This window comes from Oreochromis niloticus, linkage group LG20 (assembly GCF_001858045.2).
Source record: "Oreochromis niloticus isolate F11D_XX linkage group LG20, O_niloticus_UMD_NMBU, whole genome shotgun sequence".
NCBI classification, from domain to species: domain Eukaryota; kingdom Metazoa; phylum Chordata; class Actinopteri; order Cichliformes; family Cichlidae; genus Oreochromis; species Oreochromis niloticus.
In genome coordinates, this window is record NC_031984.2 from 13,052,835 (window position 1) to 13,075,887 (window position 23,053).

Below are 23,053 nucleotides of genomic sequence, written 5' to 3' on the forward strand. Positions count from 1 at the left end.
GTGCTTAAACTTTACATATATATATATATATATATATATATATATATATATATATATATATGTATATATGTATATATATGTATATATATGTATATATATATATATATATATATATATATATATATATATATATATATATGTGTATATGTATGTATTTTTTTTTTTTTTAATTGATTTTCTCAACGACTTATGGAAGGTAGGGTCATTTGTGTGGGGGAAGCCTATCCCAGGTTGCTCAGAGCAGGAGAAGAGGTAAATCTGGAAAGTTCACCAGACCATAACAGGGTTAACACATGAGAGACAGTCTGTTTTGGACCCCACGAGGTTCAAACTAGATTGTTATTTTATATATCTAAATACTTTAAGATAATTTTTATTGTGCTATTTTTATTAGGTGTACATGCTTTTATTTGTTTAAAAAATGAAACTCTTTCAGTTTTTATGAATCAAATAATAAAAACAGAAAATCTGGAAATATATATATAGTTATCTAACCATGAAGTTTCACGAAGCTGCAATCAATGTATTTAAATATTCGGTTTTTTGTATAAAAATGTTAAAAATGTAACATATTTAACTATTTTTGATCAACCAAAAGATACTGAATGACAGAAAAGCGTGGAAAAAGTAGGACTATTTTTTCCCCCTAAATGATCAATAATAATATTTTCTAATCTTACATAAGTAATTTATGATGACAATTGTCGGTTTTCTTTAGGACCCCTCGTGAATTTTCCGTACATACTGTGGGGGCCGTTTCCTCACAATTGCTTGTTTTTGTGTTTAAAGTTCCGCTTACGAGCTTAACTAAATTATTGTATACTGAGATAATCGGAGGTTTATCTGTGACGGGGAGAAGGTTAGCGCCGGTAGCTGGACACAGTCGTCGTTAAAGCCTGCGGCCATCAAGCATTAATACGTGCTAATCCCCGAACAGAAAGCGGTACAAAGAGTTTATTAATTCAGTAATAACAACCTTTTATGCATTTATATAACTTCAGACTGATTGTTTTAAATGCCCAGGAGTTTCTAATAGTATTACAAGTTTTAAAATGGCGGTACAGCCTGTTGATTTTGGCCAGTTTATGCCAACGTCTCACTTGCTAATTATAGCTAAGCTAAAATTCACGACAACGTACCTTCACGACCTAAATTATAATTATACAATTGTTTTCTTTAGCTAACATAAAGAGTAACTGGCGAATGCTTTAAGTAACAAAGTATTTACAGTAAGTGGTCTGTATTATATCTAATATTTTTCCTGATCTGTAGCCCCACTCCAGAGGGAAAGATGTCCTTTTCTTCAACCTATAAAAATATCAATGTGTTACCTTCATCAAGAGAACAGATAAGTGACTCTGCTGGAATGATTGTGAGTCAAGGTGGATGCTTTACCCATGAACATGGGCAGGTATTGGGCAGTGAGCTTGGGCTGATGGAGATGACAGAGGTTGACTGTTCTCACCTTCAGCATCTTGTGGAGGCACAGTCAGAGTTTCCAGATGTCAGATGTCACCTCTCTACAGTGATGGTTAAAGAACAGGCCACATCCACAGTGATTTCTCCCTTCAGAAGCGCTCAAGCTATTGATCTATCAACTTCAAATGAAGACCACTGTATAGTAATGTCTGGAGAAAAGACACCAGTGTCTTATGGAGAGGTGCCAGGTTTTGTGCTGGCCAGAATTAGAGCTGAAGAAAGCCCAGCTGAACCTTTTACCAGTGACAAGAAGTCTGTACAGAATTGCACCAAACCAGCTGCTAGAGTTTGCTTAGAGAAAAGATTTAGCGCCATGTGTGCTGAAACCACGAGACAACAAGATATACAGTCTGCAGTTCTCAGCAAGTAGGTTTCAGTAATGTCTATATACTATATGTGACTATCATTTTATTAAAGTATAGCATACATGTACTCATTTTGTGTGCTATGTCATGTTTCAGTTTTTTGACAATACTTCAGCAGTCTGCAGAGGTTCAAGAGACAGTCATGCATCCTCCAAAGCAGAAGTGGGTGAAAATGGACAGAGCAAATTCTTTTGGGGTGTCTAGTTCATATATAGAAGGTGTTTATGGCCCAGTCACCAACACGTGTGGACAGGTATGCTGGAAAAAAACAGATCAATATGCTTTTATTGTATCTTAATGGTAAAGCAGAGCCCACTGTTTAATCCTTGGTTTTTCTGTTTTAATTTCAGGTTATGATCCCCAAGAGCGTTTTAAATTTTCACCCAGCAGAAGAGCAGCCTTTGGTGAACGTAGAAAGTAATAATTAGTATTCTAATCTTACTTCATAAGCCATAACTGTGTTGTTGGCTACAATTATAGACTGAAAGGCTGTGTCTAACTTAGTCTCACATGCTTGGGTTTTTTTCCACAGAGGATGCGGTGATACCTGCTGCGGTGATACCCAAAGCTGCTAAAGCCGCCCCAGATTCTGCTGGAGAGCCACAAAGCAGCAGGAGGAAAGTTGCTAGATCTAGTATGTTGCTCAGCCAGCGCCGGGAGAGACACAACAGTAAGGAGAGGGAACGCAGGTGAGCAGGCAAAGGTTACACATGGAAGTGTCCCTGCATCCACAGTGTGCAACATGATAAAGATTTGCATTTCAGGAATATCCTGAGATGAAGTGTTTTAAGTGTGCTTGCTTTAAAGGTCAGAGGTTTGAAAGGAGTTGCATTTAGGCACAAGAAGAAAACTATTTCAATTTATAAATTTTAAACATTTTGTCCTCTATTTGGGGTGGAACAGTGGTGCACTGCTTAGCGGTGGCTGTAGCTGAATATGTGTGGTTGTCTGTCCCTCTGTTTTAGCAGGTCATCTATTAATTGGAAGGTCGGTGGTTTGATCCAGAGGCGGAGCCAGACATTTTACACACCCAGGGCTTAGCCCTAAAGGGTAGTATGCATAGGCTGTGTTTTCAGTTTTGTTCAAAAAAGAATGACTTCATATAGGAAAAAAAAAAAAATCACATATGCAGGACACCTTAAACTAGTTTTTTTAATTAAGCAGCAAGGCAGAACAAAATCAGGGCTGTATCAAGACACAGGGACTAAACCCCAATTCAACCAGACCCAGAACTGATCCAGAATTAAAACAGGACTACAACAGTTCAAAATCAGGACAACTGAGGACTTAACCAAAACAGAACCAGAATCAAAACTAGATGATAGTAGCACTAAAAACCATCATAGACCTGCACTACATTTTTTTTAATTCTACCAAAGTACACTATTTAGATTGAGAAAAGTTTATATAATTATTTAGCCTTGTTGTGCAAACAAGCCTGCATAACTTAATAAATATATAACTTGAAAAATAACAAACCTAAAAAGAAACACTTGGTAATAGATACATGTTCTGATGAGTTTTGGCAAACAACCATTTGACTAACATGTCTGTCTCACCTGCTCTTGTTCCATCTCTCTTCTGTCCTCATTCTCCTCTCTCTCTCTTCAGATAAAAACACAAACACTTTTTTTATGTGTAAAACCTCAAATCAGACTAAATGTTTCTTTTTTTTTAAGATTGATAAATATATATATATAAAAAAAAAACATTTGTTAAATTTAAGAGTAAAGAGAGAAACTATCTGTATTTCTTAATTGCAAATGGACCCAAATTGTATTCAAAACTGAGCCATACTTATGGAGGTCCACAGTTCTTTTCCTGGTGTTTTGGTTGACATCTTTTGATTTTCCCATGTCACAGAAACAGGCTCTGTGTTTTGCCTTATATGCATCCACAGGTGTGCCACCAATTTACTCACATGGACTCTACTAACCTATCAGAAGCTTCTTAGGCTCAGAATGGAATCTGAGCTGAAGGGACACAATAAACTTAGTGTATATGTACTCCTAAATTTGATGAAAGTGATTAAAATAGACAGCTCTGTCTCTCTTTATTCTGACATTTAACTAATTCTAATGATATTTCAATATTTATCTAAAGCAAAAAAGTTTGCTCTAAATTGATGTTTATCCGTAACAGTAAAAAAAAAAGTGTATGTAACTATCTGGTTTCAACTGTGAATATACTGCTGTGTATTGAAAATTCTCTTGTTTTGCATAGAAATATATTGAACAACATACAAAGCATAATATATAAAATAACATTTTACCTGAGTTTTTTCTTTGAAAGAACTTTCTAATGTCCATTGTTGTATATCAGTACATAACTGAAACCGATTTAGAGTGCTTTATTTAGCTGTGGAGGGAAACAACTGAAAATATGAAATAAACACACATGTAAGCTAAGACTCTCTAAAGAAACAGCATTGTTGTTGTTCAGCTTTTCATTTCGCCATTTGTTGATTCACTTGAAGAGCAAGTAACGTAATATGGGCCAAGTGATCAGTTTGATATCAATCTTTTGTGATACACCGTCATATTTACATTATTTGTACAGTATGAATGATTTGCTTTGGTACCTGGTCAAACTTAAGCTCTCCTCTGTCTGCACTTCTCCCACAAGAAACTCGCAGGCAGCAGCTTCTCCCCCCCTCGCTCACTTGCTTAAGTGCTGTGCTCAGTCGCCTAGTGCCTGAGCTCGGATCATACCAAAATTAGGGGGAATTTACGCACAGTCGTAAATTCCCACAGTGTGCGCTATGTCCTTCGTGTGTAGTTTTTGTTTTATACAGTTGTCAGTCAGGTATCTAACTATGAAAAAAAAATTACACTCCAAAAGACCCCGGGCTTCTGAAAAAACAACCCAGGCTTAAGCCCAGTAAGCCACCCCCCGCTCCGCCAATGGTTTGATCCATGGCTTGTGCAGTCTGCATGCCAAAGTATCACCGGGCAAGATACCGAACCCCATATTGCACTCTGATGCATCCATCAGTAATAGAAAGTGCTTGCGTGAATGGGTGAATGTTGTATAAAGCGCTTTGAGTGCTTGAGTAGAGTAGAAAAGTGCTATATAAGAACCAGTCCATTTACCAAAAGTGCATTCATAGTTTCTTCTCAGAGCCTCGCGCTCACAGTGTGGTGATGGAATGATTTGAGTGAACTCAGTCCTTGTTTGAATACATTCAGATAAGTAGTGCAACAGCAACGTATCAGAACTGAACGTCTTTTGGGTTGTGATTATTAGTTTTAGCTGCTTGATGTGGAAACTTGATTTATTTTGATTTAAAATAAGAGTGTCACTGAGGACTGAAAAGAAACCTGATTCCTATGCAAATGCTAAATCAGTTTAAAACAGATACACTCAGAAGTTAAATGGTTCATGATTTGAAACTGCTGAAGAGCTACCAAAGAATTCTTACCGACTGATGGCTGATTATTAAATATACAGGACTGCATCACTCAAAATCATCTGCATTGTCTGTGCTGTCGTACAGGAAGAGGATTCGTTTGTGCTGTGATGAACTGAACATGTTGGTGCCGTTCTGTGACTCGGAGACGGACAAAGTCACCACCCTGCAGTGGACCACAGCTTTCCTGAGATACATTACTAAAACGTATGGAGACACCTTTAAAGAGGTGGGCATGTGTAGAACAGTGATTGATGAAAAGTGTCCTCTAACTGAATTATCTGACACTAGAAAGCTGTGGCTGGAAGATAAGAGTTAATTACATTTCCCCTTGCTGCCTGTCTAATTAGTGAAGGAAACTTTGTGACTTTTGTTATTTAGAGTTCAAACTAAAGTCTTCACATTTTTACAGTTTAAAATCAAATAAACTTTATTGTTTTAATGAGAGAAATCATCTGCTGCAGTTAGATTATGCTGAAAAAAAATGTACAACACAGCAAATAAAATCACGCCATACGCACAACATGCACTACCGCCACCAGAAGGGCGATCTAGACAGCTACAGACTTGCAGGAAGATAAAACATCTCTGGTACTATGTGTCATGAACCACTTCAACCTCCAATTCTTCTGTTTGCAGGAGTTCCAGAAAGTCTTCGCTCATGAGAAAGAACGCTTTGGTAAATCCAGCTCAGGTCAGGACCCAGTGCACCACAGGATGGATGAGACACTGAGCAGCATTCCCCTGGCAGCAGAGCAGTGACCTCTCCTCATTGTTTTCTTCTATATGTCAGCCACAAAACTGAATTGAATTCAACCGTCAGAGTAGCTCAGGCTTGCCCAGTGAGGTGTGGGTGTGGGGTTAAGATGAAGTATTGTTGACATGGTTAAATATAACCTTTTGATCACACTGCAACGATCTAGAAAGTGGAAGGTTTAGTTCAGGGGCCGAGTTTAACACATCAACCTTTTGGAAAGGAAGGGCTTTCCACACACAGATGGCGCTGTTTCTCTTCGAAAAGCACAGGCGGCGCTCTCGTTGGCAGATGCCGTCCCTTCAACCATTTTACTTTGATAATTTGTGCAGTATTTATACCCTGTATTCAAAATTGCACTTTAATGTCTTGTTTTTTGTTTGTTTTTATTCATTCAGAATGTTTTTCTACTGAGTGCCTGCCAACATCTGTTCTGTATTTGGATATTTAAGCAGTTTGGTATCGAAGTAAGTGTTACTTCCTAGTTAGTTGATGGACTTTTTTGATTTCAGTGTTTACAGCAGAGTATTCTGAAATGCAGACTGTTCATTTGATATGTAGAGAAGAGTAATGTTTTACTGAAAAGTGGCTTTATTTGTTCTTTCTTACAACATGTCGCTGTAGCATCTTACTGTACATACAACAGTCACCCACAAATAATAAATAGTATTTAAAGTCATGTATATTTAATAGTTACAGCACCGGTAGTACATAGTGGATGTGGTCATTGCAGATTGGAAAAAAATACTTTGTTCTTAAAATTCTTAAACTGTATTTTACAATGTGTGATTTCTGCTTTCATAAATTTATTTTGCTTTTGATTCTGAAGTCTGAATTAAATTCACATGTCATAAAAAAAAAAAACAATAACAGAAAACAAGCTGTAAAAAAAAAAAAAAAAGACTATCAAACCTTTTTTTCTTGCATTAATCTACACAATGTCTGGGAACCTGGATTTTTTGTTTTTTATTCCTTTTACAGTACATACACAGCTCCTCCACAGAGGCTTTTATGCTTCTTGCACTTATTTCCATGTTGAGGTAACATCTGTGATTTACATAATGGGCCATGATAAATGCACATCCACATCAGAGACAGTCACCATTTTTTTAGAGTGTTATCTGCAGAAGGATGTTAATCAAAGTGTTTGGGGCGTTGAAGCAACATGTACAAAGTTTTTATACACAAAGGACTCATCATTCACTTTCCAGGTGTTTGTAAGTCAAGTCTTGTCATGTGATAGTACTTGGATCAATGCAGTTGTTCTCTTGCACTTCTCCTTACCTCTCTCCATTTCATATCATAACATTGGTTCTTTTGTCTCTCAGTTGCGCTGATGTTCATGTCACTCGCTGGATGTTCCTCTATTTTGTCAAAAATATCACACCATCTGATGTTACTCTTCCCAACTTGTGATGCATGTATTTAAATAAAGAGGACTTTTTTGTGGCCACTCTCTTCTTTCATTCCTTTTATCCTCACTTATAACTCCCTCACCTCGGAGTGGATGGCGTCAGGGTGCAGGAACTTATGCTTAATTGTTTTTGGGGTTGGAGGATTTCCCAGCAGGTGATGTTCCCTGACAAGCTGATGTGTCACAGATTCCAGGAGGTCCTTGGTGCCCAGTCCTGCCTACTCTGCCTGGCTCTCCGGGCTCACCTGGATCTCCTGGAGAGCCATCGCGCCCATCTTTAACAATTCCAGGTACCCCTGGAAGACCTGTGGGAATGCGCTGTAGTTAGAAGTTGCAGGAGTGACAGAAGACTTATACACTTATGTCTGTTTGACAAGTCAAAGTCTGAGATGAGTGGATGTTTAGAACAGTAGTTCAAATGTAGGTATAAAAAAGAAAATGATTGGTTCAGATGGAAGTGCTCCGTATGAGAGCACATACCTTGGTATCCTTGGTCTCCGGGAGGCCCATCAATGGCTTTACCAATGGATCCCTTATCACCTGCCTCACCAACATCACCTGTTGTGAAAGCAGAAAATTTTAATCAGTGGTGGAAACAAAGTCCATTTACATAGGTGTGGTGCTAAAGTACAGTTTAGATGTTTCCTTTTTATACCAGTTCAAATTTTACAGTGAATTCAAACCTTTGTGTCTTGCTGCCTCTTATAAAAATCCCAGTGGGGCTTGTTGTCATGACTAATTAGCTTTTCCACCAAATATGGATCTCTCTTAACCCCAAAAACTCAGGATGGTTTCATGGAAGTAACTGTTCGAGGCTTAGCTAGATCAAATGATCCAATATTTTAGTAAGGAAAAGCAAACAAAAGTAAGAAAACAGAATTCATATTTGTGTAGCAAGAAAGTTTTTTTAGCCCAATAATCATCTCACAATCTTTTGCTGGTAATCAGCAGCCTTAACTCCCTCAGTGTGCAAAAAATATCTTATGTATCGTTTCTACACTGAAGTAATGAATGATTAAATCTCTTTCCATCGAAAATGAATAGCTAAGTAGTTGAGTTGCTAATATGTCTTTTAATACAACGTGTTTACTGGTACTTGTGTACTATTGCTAGTTGAGTGAAGGATCTGAGTACATCTTCCATCATTGACGTTAACCATCTGATTATGCCTCTGTAAGGCTAAATAGGCAGGGAAATTATTTTTGTGCTCCTGTGACGTTTCATTTTTCATACCTCTGGGACCTGGATCTCCAAGTTCTCCTGGCAGGCCTCTGTACCCTGGTGGACCTCGGGCACCTGGATGCCCAATAGAGCCTGCAACTCCTGGCTTTCCTGGCGGCCCTGGAGGGCCAGGGCGGCCCACCATTCCAGGTGCCAGGGGTCTTCGCAGGTTGGCAGCCAGTTGTGCAACCTGATCTACATGTTGGAGAAGCACCAAAAGGTAAAAATCCCGCATTAAAAAAAAAAAAAAAAAAAAAATTGACAATAGAAAGAGTAACACATGAAGATTAAATTAGGATCTCTCACCATCAATCATTGGGCCACATAGCTCTCTGATGTGTTGCTCACTTGCCAGTTTACCCTGAAACACCAGATTTGAGGCAGTTTATATGAAACCATTTACATCTATATGTTTTAACCAGGGAGTTTTGTGCAGTCAAAAAAACAAAACAAAACAAAAGAACAGCACACTTACAGGTACACCTCTCTTTCCTGGAAGTCCAGGCACACCCTGCTCCCCTTGGAAGCCCATTGGGCCTTCTTTTCCTGGAGGCCCTCTTCCCCCAACCTCTCCTTGTGGACCCGTCACGCCTTTAGGCCCCAGTTCACCTCGCTTCCCCGCCTACAATCAACAACAATTATCTGTTAAATAACTCATTATGTTTGCAAAAACAAATTGATTTATTCCAAACTGAAGCTGAAAACATCCATAACATTTGATCGCTGACTAAACACCAAATGAGGAGCAAACTGGGTCTGTTGAAACAACGCAAGGGTGGCATCTTGTTGCTTGATAATTACTCCAACTAGCACAGCAAACAGTAAATGAGACTAAGAGAGGGTGGCTCATCAGTGCTGTCTCTAATTACATAAATTGTGCTGCAGCTTAATGTTGATCGCCTTTCCCTCGTGGCCATAGCAGCAAACAGGCCAATAAAACTAAAGCAGCAATACCTATCTCTAATTAATCCTATTAAACATGGAATGTGAGGCTGAATCATGTGCAGTGACTCTGACAAGTAGGCAAAAGCTCAGAGCTAGGTGCCAGTTTTTAATGTTTAGTGAGGGAGCAGAAACAGAGGGAGTTTGGAACAAACTTGCTGCTAATTACACCCACACACAACATCTGATCTATGTTTGGTGTTAATAGATGTTAATAGTTTGGTGATAAAAAGCTGATTTCTAAGATGTAAAAGCACAAAACATTGCAAAATGTAACAGGAAATATAGCTCACCTCCCCTTTTTGTCCAACTGGCCCAAAGGGACCCTGGAAATAAGGACATTGTTTTAGATAATTGTGAAAATGTTCTATTACAGAACTGCATTCAGCATTCAAACAATCAAACATTGTTTTGTACAGCATCTTTCACGCAGCTTTAAATAAAAAAAAGAAGGGATAAAGACAATAGATAAGAGCCCAAAGTCATGTTAAAATACAGAGAAATACACTATCAGAATAAGCAGATTTAAATAATTGTTTATAATTGTGTAAAAATAATAATATTTTCAGTGTTTTCTGATCCATTGGCAGCAAAAACTAAAAGCTACCTCACCAAATCTTTTTGTCAAGCACCATAAAACTTGTGTAAAAGGACCCGTGGAGCCGAATACACTTGTACAAAACATTGAAGTGCGTTAAAGACAAGTGCATGTACTTGAGTAGGTGGAATGGCCTTAGCCTCTGCACAAACAGTACAACTAACTACTGCAAACACAGTAACTGCTTTGTAGGTTACTAACACTGCACAGTGTTAGTATTCAGACAATGACGAAAACACTTACAGGATCTCCGTTCTCTCCTGGTAACCCATCACTTCCTGCAACACCCTGAAATGACAACGTGAGATCTGAACTGCATGTGACATAACGCATAACTGAAGAAAGTCTTTCATCTTATAAGCTTATGAAAAATCTATGTATGGGCAGGACTATACATATAAAATAATCATTTCTTTTGTTTACTCTTCAAAAAGCTGGATGAAAACTATCACAGGACATCAGTGGAGATTGTTGGTGACTTACCATGTCTCCTTTAGGTCCAGAAGCCCCGACTGGGCCCTATAGGATTGAAAAAAGAGAATGAGAGGATAAATAAGTGGCATGCAGAGATATTTATTGAAGGCCGGCTGGCTGGGAAAAGGATGGGGGTGGGGGATGAAAGGAAGCACGGTGGGCTGGTTGAGGGGAACCAGGACTGGTATAAAGGCTGGCTTTGTTCTGTCCTCATGTTCTGAACAGGAGGCCACTTTGTGTCTGTGCTGGGCTGCAGTTTGAGTTTATACCACTAAGACTGAGACAGGATGGTGATACAGTGGGATACAGTGTCCTAACATGAACACAGCTGGACAGTCACACATCTCCACTGTGATTGTGTGGAGATACGCGGGGACACACCTACACATGTCCATGTTTGTTTTATATTGGGGTTGTTTTTTTTAGCAACAAATAAGTCACTCCATCACTTTACATTTCTTGCTTTCATATTCTACTTCAGCAGTAAACTGGTCACATTTGCATTTTGGACTACTGGGGTGACAAAATAGACATTTTAAGATGTTACAGGGACATCATTTTCCTGAATAATTAAAAACCCACCCTGTCACCAAATTCTCCACGAATTCCTGTTGGTCCTGGAAGACCCGGATCTCCCAAGTCTCCTTTGACTCCCTGCAGCACACGGCACACAATCAGTAAGTTAAGAAATAGTAATAAGAAGAACAAATTATGATGATTTATCATTTAAAGCAACTACCTGGAAGCCTCTTACTCCCCGAGGCCCAGGGTTGCCCACTGGTCCAATACCTCCCTGTCAGAAAGAGACATAGTCATATAATTCTTCTAGAAAACATGAAGCACTAAAAAAAAAAAAGCACTGGAAATTAATGATGCTTCCTTCTTTTGATTCGGGAAAGAGAAACTAAACAAATGCAGGAGGTCGTTATGTGAGGCAGGATTTGTTATGCAGTGCGGTGTGTGATAGTAGGGGTGTTAATTCCGATGCGAGTTTTATCTTTCTTTCCTTGCCGCAGGCTCTGATGTGAAAAACAAAGATCTCTCTGTTTATAAATTCCTCCCTCATGAATACCTGCCCTCCCTGTAGGTATCGCTCTATAACTCCACCTTAGTAAGTCACTGAATCAGAGAAAAATACTCCTAGCACTCTTGGAGATTATCATTCACATGGAAGGCCAGTGGTTCATTTTATTCCAATTTAGTACCATGTTGTAGACTGCTCGTCGTTTTTGCCTTTTACTTTGGCTCTGTTAATCCCATTTCTTTTTCAGCCATTGTGGTTTAAAAACTGCCCACTGGTCATTAAAGAAGCAAACTTTAAAGTGTTGGAAACTACTAAGCCTAAATTCTATAAATGGGTTATAATCAAAAGATGTGCAGCAGGAATTTTAATAATTTCCTTTGTAAATGTGGCAGAGCTTATATTGAGGCTTTTTCAGATTTTTTTTTAAAATAGCAATGCTAGAATTGCAGCAATGCACCAACAGGTAGTGCATGACTTCACTTAATATACAGCGTGATCATTAACTTACCGCCACTCCTCTTGGACCTGCTATCCCCCTCTCTCCTGGGATGCCAATCTCACCCTGAAGAGAAGCGAAAGAAATTGCAGACAAGTCAGAAAAGTTTAGAGAGCTCACCTGCTGGGTCAAGTGACACATTTATTAGACTGTAACACCCTAAAAGCACCATCAGATACATACAGGAATACCTGGCTCTCCAGAGGGTCCCATCTCCCCAGGCTTTCCTGGATCACCCTGGTGTACAGGAACGAGAATGTAACAGTTTTCCTCCATGTTTCTAATCATAGTTTAAAAGTGGTGATACTCACAGCTTCTCCTTTAGATCCCTTTGTACCAGCCTTTCCTGGCAGACCCTAGAACCCCCCAAAAATTACATGAATGTACATAAAAAAGCACAGAAAGTGAAGGTGATTCTCATGGCAGTGATGAAAGTGGTGATTATTAATAACACTTACAGGAAGGCCATTTGGTCCTTTCTCTCCAACTACCCCGTGGCGTCCAGGATCGCCCTGTCAGCAGACAGATGTCATAGTTAGTGTGAAATCAAGCAGTTAAAGCAAAAGATAAAAAATAAAAATGCATCTTACCTTCTCACCATCCAACCCTGGGGTCCCGTCTTTGCCATCTCTGCCAGGAATACCCTGTTGAATCCATCAGATATGACTCGCATTGTTCTGACAGGTGATATAAATATAAAATCTTGAATTCTGTATATTTGCACTTACAGGCTCTCCTTTGGGCCCTAGTCCACCAGAAGCTCCTTTGGGACCAATTTTACCCTGTTAAAAGACACATGATATTTACATCTTATGTATACACTCAAATCACAGATCAAATTTTTTTTTACATACTATTTCTCCTTTGGGTCCTTTGAATCCCTGTGGTCCTTTTTCTCCGACATCACCCTGGAAACATCAGATTAAACACACACACAGCTATTCATTGATGGGATCTGCCATTTATTTAAGCTGTGAACTACTAACCAGTACGGACAAACTCTTTCTATTTTTGTGATATAAACATCGGGAGACTCACTGTCTTTCCAATAATGCCAGGGATGCCAGGCTTGCCTCTGAAACCAGGGAAGCCCTGGGGACAAACAGAGAACGAGGTCAAAAGAAACACCCTGACACAAATCTACATCTACTGAGTGAAAACAGGTAAAAGCTGCTTACTCTGTCGCCTACAGGTCCCATTGGGCCTTGTAAACCTCTTAGACCACGTGGACCCTGAAACACAGCGTTTGAACATTTTGAAGGCACTTTAAAAGACAGCAACAACCTATTATCATCAAATAATGCTTCAAAAAATGCGTAGAGCAAAACTTATGTGGGCAAAAAACTGTGGGCATATCTCACCTGGAGACCCACAGTGCCAGGAAGACCTGGTGGACCCGGTGGTCCAGCATCACCCTAGAGACAAAACAGGGCAAAATGTCAACATTAAATCACAGAAAGATGTTGATTCTCTTTTCAGCCGTAATATAAAATAATAATAACAGAAACAGCAAAAATCTTCAAGCCATATATCTAACTCACTTTCTCTCCATCTTTTCCAGGTTCTCCCTTGTCTCCTTTATGCCCAGTGTGACCCTAAATGAACACAAACACACACAGAAGTGAATGCCGTCATGAGCCGAGTGCTTATATTTACACACTGTGAGATTTCAGCAACATTTTGGGTTCACTGCGATGTAGATCTAATAAACTTTGGAAGGATGTTTGATGTACGCAGACTGTATGACGATAACACCTCTGCTTCTTCTTTTCACCACACAGCTTCCTCTGTGCAGTCGTAATGGACTACGGATCATTTAAGCAATGCTCCCACAATTCAGCTCATTTTTAATTTAGTTTTATTGGAATGCCAAACATTTAGCTTTGTGCATTTTAACTCCATATATTGTTTTTTCATGAGTAATGCCGTGCTACATTGCTGTTGGTAGGTTAGTAGATGTAGGCTGTAGCAGCAGATGCATTCTGAGAAGGTCATCTTACATTTCTGAAACACTTTTGTTAGTGTTGCTTAAATTGCTTTTTATAGTATGACTCTTTCCTGTCGGCCACCTTTGGTCTAATATCGTGCTTAAAAAACAACATGAAACAAAAAACCCCAAAACTCTGTTTACCTTGAATCCCGGCATTCCCGGAGGACCAGGCGGGCCAGAGGGGCAGATTGCAGGACACTGCAGAGTACAGAGACAAAACACTGAGACCTCTACAGCCAGTGTATGTAGAGAGCACATCTTCAGTTTTCTGCCATCACACCATTTTCACAAGAAACACTTACCAGAAGCTCTCCGTTGAGATCATGAAGTGTACCAGGAAGACCCTGAGAAAGTGAATAATGACAACACAAGTGAGAAATACGACAACATTTACTTTAAATGTGACTTTGCTGCATTCTTTGTTTTTAGTGCTTTTCCTGATATCCACTGGGTGACTGGGAAAATATGACAATGTGCCTACTGTACCAACACCACCAACACCAGATATACAATGATAACTGTACTTACTGGGAGTCCATCTGGGCCAGGAGGTCCGGGTAGTCCGGGAAGACCCTCAGGACCCTGACAAACACACAGAGGAGCATCAGGGTAAGCAGAAGGACCTTCAGCATCTCAGGATAAAAGACGTGATTATTTTCCCAGTTGGAAGGTTGTGATGGAACTAGATTAAAATCAGGAATTGTCTTTGTACTGTACTCAAACAAAAATGTGATTTTCTTGTTTTCAGTTCACACTGTTGTTTGAACTTAACTGTACAGAGTGAAGTAAACTTGAAACCTCCAGAGCAATCAGAACAATTTCATTTAAAAAGGAAACGTCTTGCTAGACTTTGCCGTTTTTTTGTAGAAAACCCCTATCAAACACTATTTATGATTATTCAGTGAACAACCGATGACCTGTTGCTATAGTAATTCTGAGAGTAGCCTAAACATTACACTGAATTCTAACAGGTTGTGGGGTCTTTGGAAACATACTGACCTTTTACAAATGAGCTGAGTTCAGCCTAAATAAAGTGTGACCCAGTAGAAACACTGACGATGTGTCCTTCTCGGTCAGTGGTTATTCTTATCCTCCTGCTACAGTATACAGAAATTTAGGGCAACGTTGTCCTGGTTGATTTGAAGCTGAGATCACAGGATCTGTTAGCTTTACTGTAGCTTATTGTTTCTGCTGCAGAGGCTCGTGTATACATTTTCTGTTATTATCATTTCACATTAAAAAATCAAGAGGAAGATAAGAGTTTTCTGTAGATACAGAAATGAAACAGACTACCTCATTCTTATTCGAATGAAGAAATCCCTTAATGATGACAGGAGATCTTAATTAGAGACACTCACCACTGGGCCCTGGGGTCCGGGTCCGCCTGGCAACCCGTTGGTGCCGGGAAGTCCCTAGAAACAAAAGAGACTGGGTGTTTGCATGCCACCAGAGCACATGTGCTGCACACTGTCTGAACTACATCAAAGAATAATGAGCATCTGATCGCAGAATGCAAATAAGCAAAAATAAATAAATAAAAAATGACACCACAGGTGTACTCCCCCAGAACAACATAAAAAGACAGTGCTGTGTACTCACTGAAGCTCCTGGTCTCCCTCTGCCCTACGGAAGACACAGGAAGGCAAATTAAGTCACAAACACCTGGGAAATGATTAGATTCACACACTGAAACAATATCCACCATGTGACGTGACTGCATCGAATCCATGTTGAATATTTCTCACGGATTGTTGCTTTGAGGCCAATGTGTGCTTATGTATATGACATCTGAGTAATCCTAAGACAAAATGTGACACTGCTGCTTGAGTCACCCAAGAGCTGATCATAAACCTGACTTAACAGGAGCACGAGTACAGAAAGGTATTCTCTCCGCATGAAATAATAACGTCTGAAAAAAGTAACTGCCGTAGGTTTAATAATTACTGTGGGTAAAAGTATTTTAGGGAAATATCCTGTGTAGCAGTAGCCTCAATCACGTGTTTACTTATAAGAGAAGAGGAAAATAAAGGCTTGTTAGGTTTTACACATGTGGGGTTACTTACAGGAGGTCCAGGTGGCCCAGGAGGACCTGCTTCACCCTGTAGATAGCAAGGCACAAATCACAATCAGCCTCTCAGGCATAATCACACCTAGCAGAAACTTTTAAGGCCCATATCTCATTCTATTCAATTCAATTCAGTTTATTTATATAGCACCAACTCACAAAAACACTCACCTCAAGGCACTTTATATTGTACAGTAAAGACGCTACAATAAATGCTCACATATAGACATAACATCAGATTTTTCCCTTTTTATATATATACTTTAGGTTTAAAGTAGCCTGTCTGCAAGAGTTTGAATTTATGTGTTAATAAAGCCTGCTATTCCAGCAGGATGAACAGTACTGGTGATAAACATCAATTTATTCTAAATGAAAAAAATAGTTTCAAACAGTACAACGTCTATCTCGAAGCAAGCTTCCATAGTTTTGGCAATACATTTCAGCCTAGTGTTAGGTCAGGAAGAGCCAGCCCACAGTTCTGGTAGATCACCTGATCTTAACAACAGACCTACATCAGCTGAAGGCTCATCTGATGCCACTTCATGCATCCAGTTGGTTAATATCATGCAGTGCTGAATCTGTCTTGGTCTGTCTGCCGTTTTTGTGCATTTGCAAGCCACTTTGCAACCCATGCCCACCCAAACACCTGCTGTCATGCTGTATCAGATCTGTGATCTGCCACTATTGATGGCATATACATAAAAATAAAGGTTGGATGACTTGGATGGGCTGGGGATGGAGCAAATCATTTCACTGCTCATGCAAGGGGCCTAAATTCAACTTGGTTTAAGTGAGGCATTAAGAATTACTAGCTTGGATTTAGAAAAAGGTCATGGTCTGCATTCAAATTCAATGGCTGTGATCTCTTTTAAAGGTTTGATTTCTTGTGTCTGCAATGATGGTTCCCTTCCTGCTTTCTCTGGACAAAATATGTGCCTCTGACACAAAAATTATATCTAAATATGTCACTCAAAAATTTGTGCTCACATGACAAAATATTAGAATTAACGTCCATGAACATGAACATGGAAAAATACACTGCTGGTTCAAATGAACTCATTGGGTGGGGACTTTTGACTGGTCAGTATAGATGAAAACCTTACACTGAATTGGAGGTGTACACTGAGCAACGTTATGTACCTGAAAAAATGAGATCAGCTAACTACCTGAATATGTGGAACGACCTGGTTTTTCCATCAATGGATTTTTTGTTCCCTGATGGCAGAGGCATGTTCCAAGATGCCAGTGCCAGGATTCTTCTGGCTCAAACTGTGAAAGTGTGGTTCACGAGGCATTAGACATCATTTTCACCATTTTTGTCCACCACAGATTCCAGATCTCAACCCCAGAGACAATCTGTGGGATGCACTGCAGAAGACTTTAGCAGATGGACTCTCCCATCATCAGTACTGGAAGATGTCGGCAAAAGAAACGTGTGAATCGTGTGAAATATGTGAGCTAAAGGGCTTTTTTGGGCTGAGCTGTAAAGACTGTTTTTTTGTGAGCATCTCGTGTGTCGTTGACACTTTTTCACACGTGCATGGGAGGACGGGGAGGTCCCAGAACAAAGCCATATCGTCAAATATTTAGTATTGCACATTAAAAATAAAAATATTATTTGAACTAATGTGTAATATTTATACAATGATGCCCTCCCAACTAAACAAACAAACAAACAAACAAACAAAAGAAAGAGAGAAAGAAAGATAAAAACAGATAATCTAATTGGGTGGGTCTAAATTTGGTTTTCTAGCCAAGATTTAGGCTAGCTCTGGAGGACACAGTAATAAGATGCTTTTTCAATAATTATTTTTCAAGTTATTGGACTAAATGATCAAATTGTGGTCTGCTGAGATGTCCTGTCTTCTTTTCTTTTAGTTCTCCTTTGTTTACTTCCTCCCAGCTGTATTTGTGGTGCCTCAGAGGACGATTGGCAAAATGACTCCAAACAAACAGATGTAACACAGCAATGTTACACTAATTCGCTCCATTCCTCAGCGTGTAATAGGACATACTGTCACACAAATCATAAACAAATGGTTGTGAGGTTGCTACTCACACAGACTTTACTTTATGTCTGATTAAGTTAGTTGTACTTTGACTCTGTCAAAGACTTTAACACTTTAATCCTGTTTGTCTTTGCATGACTCTTCAGTACTATGAGCCAGCAGTAACAGTTTAGTTGTCTGAGTAATCAGTGACATGGGTTGACACAAGCTTCCTCATTAAGTTGGCTAATTAGTGGAATTGCTAAGGGGCTTGGGGAGTGAGAGCATTATCTGTCTAGTTGGTCACTTTGAAGCCATTTAATAGTGGCCCCACGGTCTTTATCATATCATATGTTATATTCATATATTCACAATGGTAAAGAAAAGCCTTCCTGTTTCATCATAAGACGCAGCAGCAGTTTGATGTCATAGGTGCTGTAATTCTGTCTTCTCTTGTGCTTCTGAGAGGATAATACCTGTTTACCCTCGGCATTGGAGCAAGAGTTCATTATCTCCCATGGTTTCACAGATTGGTGGGAAACAGTGTGCATTCCTAGCCGGATTATGGAAGCAGTAGAAATAAATCCGATTCTGATCCCTCATTAAAAATATTCCCACTAGGAGGCTGAGCCAGGTTGACAAATCCAGGCCGACAGAGAAAGCACAGACCTTGTGCCTGTTAGGCCCCTTAAACATCTTCATGCAACAGAATCAACATGCAGAGTTTGCATGCATACGTATATGCTCCTACATGTGTCTTGCAAGTGGCTGACTTCAGCTAAATTATGAAGGCCAGTGTGAAGTAGATAGGAGGTCTTTAAACCCAGCTAGTGCATCTTTAAATGTATTCGCAGTGTCCCAGAAAGCTCACAAAACTGAGAAAAACTTACTGGTTCTCCTGGGGGTCCATCCCTGCCAAGAGGACCATCGGGACCTGTCAAACCCTGGAGAGGAAGTGCAATGATGTTTTAAACAGTAACTGGTCATTTTGTAGCATCTCTATGTTTGTGTACAGATGAAAACAGAGCTGGTATGTTGATGTTACTTTAAGGACTGGCTGTGTTTGCTTATCGGACACTTACATCTACACCTGGAAGTCCCGGCAGTCCTGGTTGTCCTGGTCCCCCTGGTTTTCCCGCTTTCCCTTTGGGACCCTACAAAAGCAGAGTGAGTAATTTACTTCCCAAATAAACAACTGATTTTTTCTTCTTGTATCACAAAATCATCATCAAACTAAAATAAAGGTAAACATGTTAAAGAGAAAACCTAAAAGAAAGACTCTAAAGTAACACATTTCTGATTTCAGGTTATTTAAGGGACCAAGGTGCTGTTTTCTTTTGACTGAAGGCAGGGTAGTCTGATTACTTTTGAGCCAGTAGGAAAGACTCCTGATAATGTTATGCTTAATTTATTTGTTTTGCACATATAGTTAATTGTTAGTGAGTTGCATTATCACTATTTAAATTTAAATGGCAGCCTTTCTTTGCTGCACAGTTCATGGATATGCCTTGTACTTTAACTGGAGGAGAAACAGTTCTGTCTCTGGATCATGGTCTTTAAACAAGTTGCATCTATTTAACACCAATTTACAATAATTTGACCAATTTTGAGGAAGTCAAAGGTGCAAGAAAAACACTTACAGTTAGGTGCATGCTTATAGTTGTGACTGAATAAAACGCACTTTGCTTGAATTGTTGGAATACTTACTGGTTTCCCTGGCAGACCGGGAGGTCCTGGTTTACCCTGTTAATTAGATAAAAAAAAAAAAGTAAATTTGTTTTCAAGATAATCTTGAACCAGACAAATTTCAAAGCCACTGCTACACAGACCCAAACACTTTAGTGTTTTATTGGAGAGCCAGCATTAGCCCCTCTTTAATATTCATCAGTAACTTAGTGTTTTAGGTAACTGAAGCAGTGAGACCGTGGGCTGCTTCACTCTATACAATGTTTAGCTTCTGCTGTGATGGGGGAAGAGCAAACACTACCAAACCAGTCAGCGACCTGATGCTGACCGGTCACATGATAAAAGCTCCAGTTTGGTTTGTATAGGGGAGGGGTGCTGAAGGTGCAGGCAGGAGGTATGAGGTGTAACTTCAGATGGTCTCACGGGGTTGGGGAATGTATGAATGGGCCCTCTGTTAGCCTAAGCTTCACTGGAGTCACAACTAAAAGTTTTCTGACAGGCATGGACAACATTTGCTTTCAGTGTTTTTCTTTTTTTAGTTTAGTTTGACAAAAATCAGAAAGGATAAGGACTCTGCAACGTTAGCAAAGTTTTTCTTTTTACTTAGCTTGCCTGTAATCCAATTTCCTCTTCATCCCTGTGCAAATAAAGCCTCATTTTATTGTTTTACTCTCTATTTATTTTTTACTATAACATCATATGCTTACCTGCAATAAAAACCTTAAAGGCAAGGCATCAGGGGGATGTAAAAACATTGTCTGTATTCTGTAACTACATGCTATGATGGCCTTGACACTGTATGAGTCCTGCAATCAGCTTAAGGAGCACTGTAGACAACATAAAATGTTTTTTTTTTAAAAAGAAAACATAATCAGCCACACAGTTTTTCTAATTTAGTTTCACACAACTCTGTTCAGAAGATAAACTTAAAGCCTGCCTACCTGATAGCCATCATTATCATTTAATACTTGTAGGAGGGGCTGTGGGAGGAGTCACTCAGATAAAACTAATAAATAATATCACCTATCCACACCTAAGCACAAGCAAACCATAGTATACCATAGGTAACTGAGTGTGAATCTCTATATAAAATAAATACGAATTTTCAGTTCTGTCAGTATTCTTGTTCTGTACTTTTACTCCCAATTTTTCTTAAAAGAAGATGAAAATAAATCTAATATGAATAAATAAATGTGGGTTTATTACCCACAAAAATATAAGTGCTTACGCATCTACTCTTTACTCCCATTGTCTTGAATTTCGGTGCATGTTTAATAGTCTAAATGACAGAGAGGTGTTTTTATATGCAGACACCCTTGGTCTACTCACGTCAGTGCCATCCCTTCCTGGTGGCCCTGGGGGTCCTTGCAGGCCAGGAGCTCCTCTGGGGCCTGGCCTCTGGAACATGAAATTAATGAGAATCAACTTAAGTGACCCTCTTTTGATGGAATGCAGTAAAAATTTGGAGGCAACAGAAAGTGATGAGAAATGTTTGGCATATTTTGACACAGTGACTGTGAGAATGAATAAGAGAAAGGGAGAGAGAGAAAAAAATAATAAAACTAATATTAACGATGTAACGGTAAATGGTCACAAACATAAACAACACGATGAAAAAACAAATTCAAATCAGTGCTGTAAGAACACTATGAGAATCCTCTTCAATTAAACCTGTACTGCTATGATCACCCAATACAACAATTTTGCTCTAAAGACTTGCTCCAAAGCTCGGCTCAGTCAGGGAGTGAACAGAGGTTTCATTGTGCGCACTGATCTCCAATCCGCGCATTCCACAGGTTCAAGCAAAACATCGGCCTGACTTCACTAACTAGTGCAAAAGATAGAGCCACCTGCACACAATTACACTGCAGAGCAACAAACCTGCAGAACCAGAGAGACCCCTGTTCATTCTAGTTCGTCTTTAATTTGTCAGGATTAATACAATATATGTACAACTAAGGAAAAAGGTTCACAGAAAGCATCAGGTTGTCAGGTAGTGTGTGAATGTCTGCCTGAAACCTGCCGGAAGAGAGTCACTTCTGTCATCATCATCATCACTGTCATCAAAACAAAAGATACACTTTTTAAATTAGTGACTTATTACATGAGATCTGCAGGTATATAACAAACCCATCACCAATGACGCGCAAAGAAAAAGAAGGGTAATAACTTAGTAACTCTTACCTGGGCTGAGGATGATATCAATAGCTGGGACAATAAAAGCACCCAAAGCGCAGAGAGCACCGCCATAGCTCCCCACTCGCCCTCACAAACCCGAGTTTATACAGAAAAAGTCAAATCCCCGGCCCTCGGTCCTCTCTTGCTCCCCCCCAGCGTCCAAAACGGAGCCTTCCTTCACCTGGCGGCGCACAGCTCCTGAATAGCTTTCTCTTTAGTTCCAGATAAACCCGAGCCTACAGCCGAAGGGGCTGAACTCAATCTAGCTGGCTGAACACAGGGAAAGGGGGGTGGGAGGTGGAGAAGGTGGTAGTATGCAGGGGGGAGACAAGATTTCGGCCTCTGAAAATGTGGGCTGAGCTAAAAATGTATTACAAAAAATAAATAAATAAATAAATAAATAAAAATACTCCACACAGTGAAATGTATGTGGAAGAAACACAGGAAATAAAAAAAAAAAAAACATTGGCCAGCAGGGGCGACACCTCTGGTTGTAAAAAGGAGCCTGATTATACAGCAGTAAACGAGGAAAGCTCCGCTGCTCTCCTGATGTATCCAAACGTTTTCCATGAGTTTTTGGTTTCAGTTGCTATTTTCAAGTTTAGTTTTCATAGATCTTGTCTTTTTAGGAGTCAAATAGAATAATTAGCAGCTGGTTGAGTGTTCACCCTCAGCATCTGAGAGAACAGCTGTTTGATACAAATACAGGATTCTTGATAAATTTCAGTCTGGCTTTTAGAGCTTATTCCCCTGACATGTGTCACCAGTGAGATTTTTATGCGTAGTGACCAAGCTATGGTTGATAGGTTGAGATACTGGGTGGGTGTATTGGGGTCTGCTTTGGAGTGATTCTCGTCATATTTGTCTGAATGATCAGACAAAAATTGCCACATGGTTTTGTTTTGGGGTCTTGAACATTTCTGCTATATCTTCTCTCTCTGTAGCACATTTTGAACATTTTAAGGACATT

General features: G+C 39.5%; 2 protein-coding genes across 3 annotated transcripts; one reads left to right on the forward strand and one right to left on the reverse strand.

Annotated features, from left to right (window-relative positions):
- The first annotated feature begins 206 nt into the window (after positions 1–206).
- LOC100706443 (uncharacterized) lies at positions 207–7,456 on the forward strand. The gene is made up of 8 exons (XM_025901299.1): positions 207–252; positions 1,273–1,372; positions 1,472–1,845; positions 1,941–2,097; positions 2,195–2,261; positions 2,377–2,533; positions 5,341–5,482; positions 5,893–7,456. Exons 2-8 carry the CDS (start codon positions 1,292–1,294, stop codon positions 6,013–6,015), a joined length of 1,101 nt encoding a protein of 366 aa, XP_025757084.1. The 5' UTR covers positions 207–252; positions 1,273–1,291; the 3' UTR covers positions 6,016–7,456.
- On the reverse strand, positions 7,282–22,425 carry col9a3 (collagen, type IX, alpha 3). Of its 2 annotated transcripts, XM_003438810.4 has the most exons (32): positions 22,090–22,425; positions 21,235–21,303; positions 19,927–19,962; positions 19,302–19,373; positions 19,110–19,163; positions 16,230–16,265; positions 15,766–15,789; positions 15,525–15,578; positions 14,695–14,748; positions 14,469–14,510; positions 14,308–14,364; positions 13,718–13,771; positions 13,538–13,591; positions 13,355–13,408; positions 13,215–13,268; positions 13,031–13,084; positions 12,905–12,958; positions 12,767–12,820; positions 12,635–12,688; positions 12,488–12,532; positions 12,360–12,413; positions 12,189–12,242; positions 11,396–11,449; positions 11,239–11,310; positions 10,666–10,701; positions 10,426–10,470; positions 9,878–9,910; positions 9,118–9,264; positions 8,949–9,003; positions 8,655–8,837; positions 7,902–7,979; positions 7,282–7,726 (listed from the first exon to the last, which is right to left on the reverse strand). In XM_003438810.4, exons 1-32 carry the CDS (start codon positions 22,153–22,155, stop codon positions 7,542–7,544), a joined length of 2,037 nt encoding a protein of 678 aa, XP_003438858.1. In that variant the 5' UTR covers positions 22,156–22,425; the 3' UTR covers positions 7,282–7,541. The 2 variants fall into 2 exon arrangements, with proteins under 2 accessions (XP_003438858.1, XP_025757080.1); XM_025901295.1 differs by lacking the exon at positions 22,090–22,425 and having other exon boundaries at positions 15,766–15,784; positions 21,235–21,269.
- Positions 22,426–23,053: the final 628 nt, after the last annotated feature.

Excerpts from the sequence above, each read along its gene's own strand:
- LOC100706443 (XM_025901299.1), top strand. The coding sequence starts at position 1,292 with ATGTCCTTTTCTTCAACCTATAAAAATATCAATGTGTTACCTTCATCA. Across the intron at positions 2,262-2,376 it reads GCCTTTGGTGAACGTAGAAA|AGGATGCGGTGATACCTGCT; the intron begins GTAATAATTAGT and ends TTTTTTCCACAG. Across the intron at positions 5,483-5,892 it reads ATGGAGACACCTTTAAAGAG|GAGTTCCAGAAAGTCTTCGC; the intron begins GTGGGCATGTGT and ends TTCTGTTTGCAG.
- col9a3 (XM_003438810.4), bottom strand. The coding sequence starts at position 22,155 with ATGGCGGTGCTCTCTGCGCTTTGGGTGCTTTTATTGTCCCAGCTATTG. Across the intron at positions 19,374-19,926 it reads CCGGTCTGCCAGGGAAACCA|GGTCCCAAAGGGAAAGCGGG; the intron begins GTAAGTATTCCA and ends CTGCTTTTGTAG. Across the intron at positions 9,004-9,117 it reads CAGGAAAGAGAGGTGTACCT|GGTAAACTGGCAAGTGAGCA; the intron begins GTAAGTGTGCTG and ends CTGGTGTTTCAG.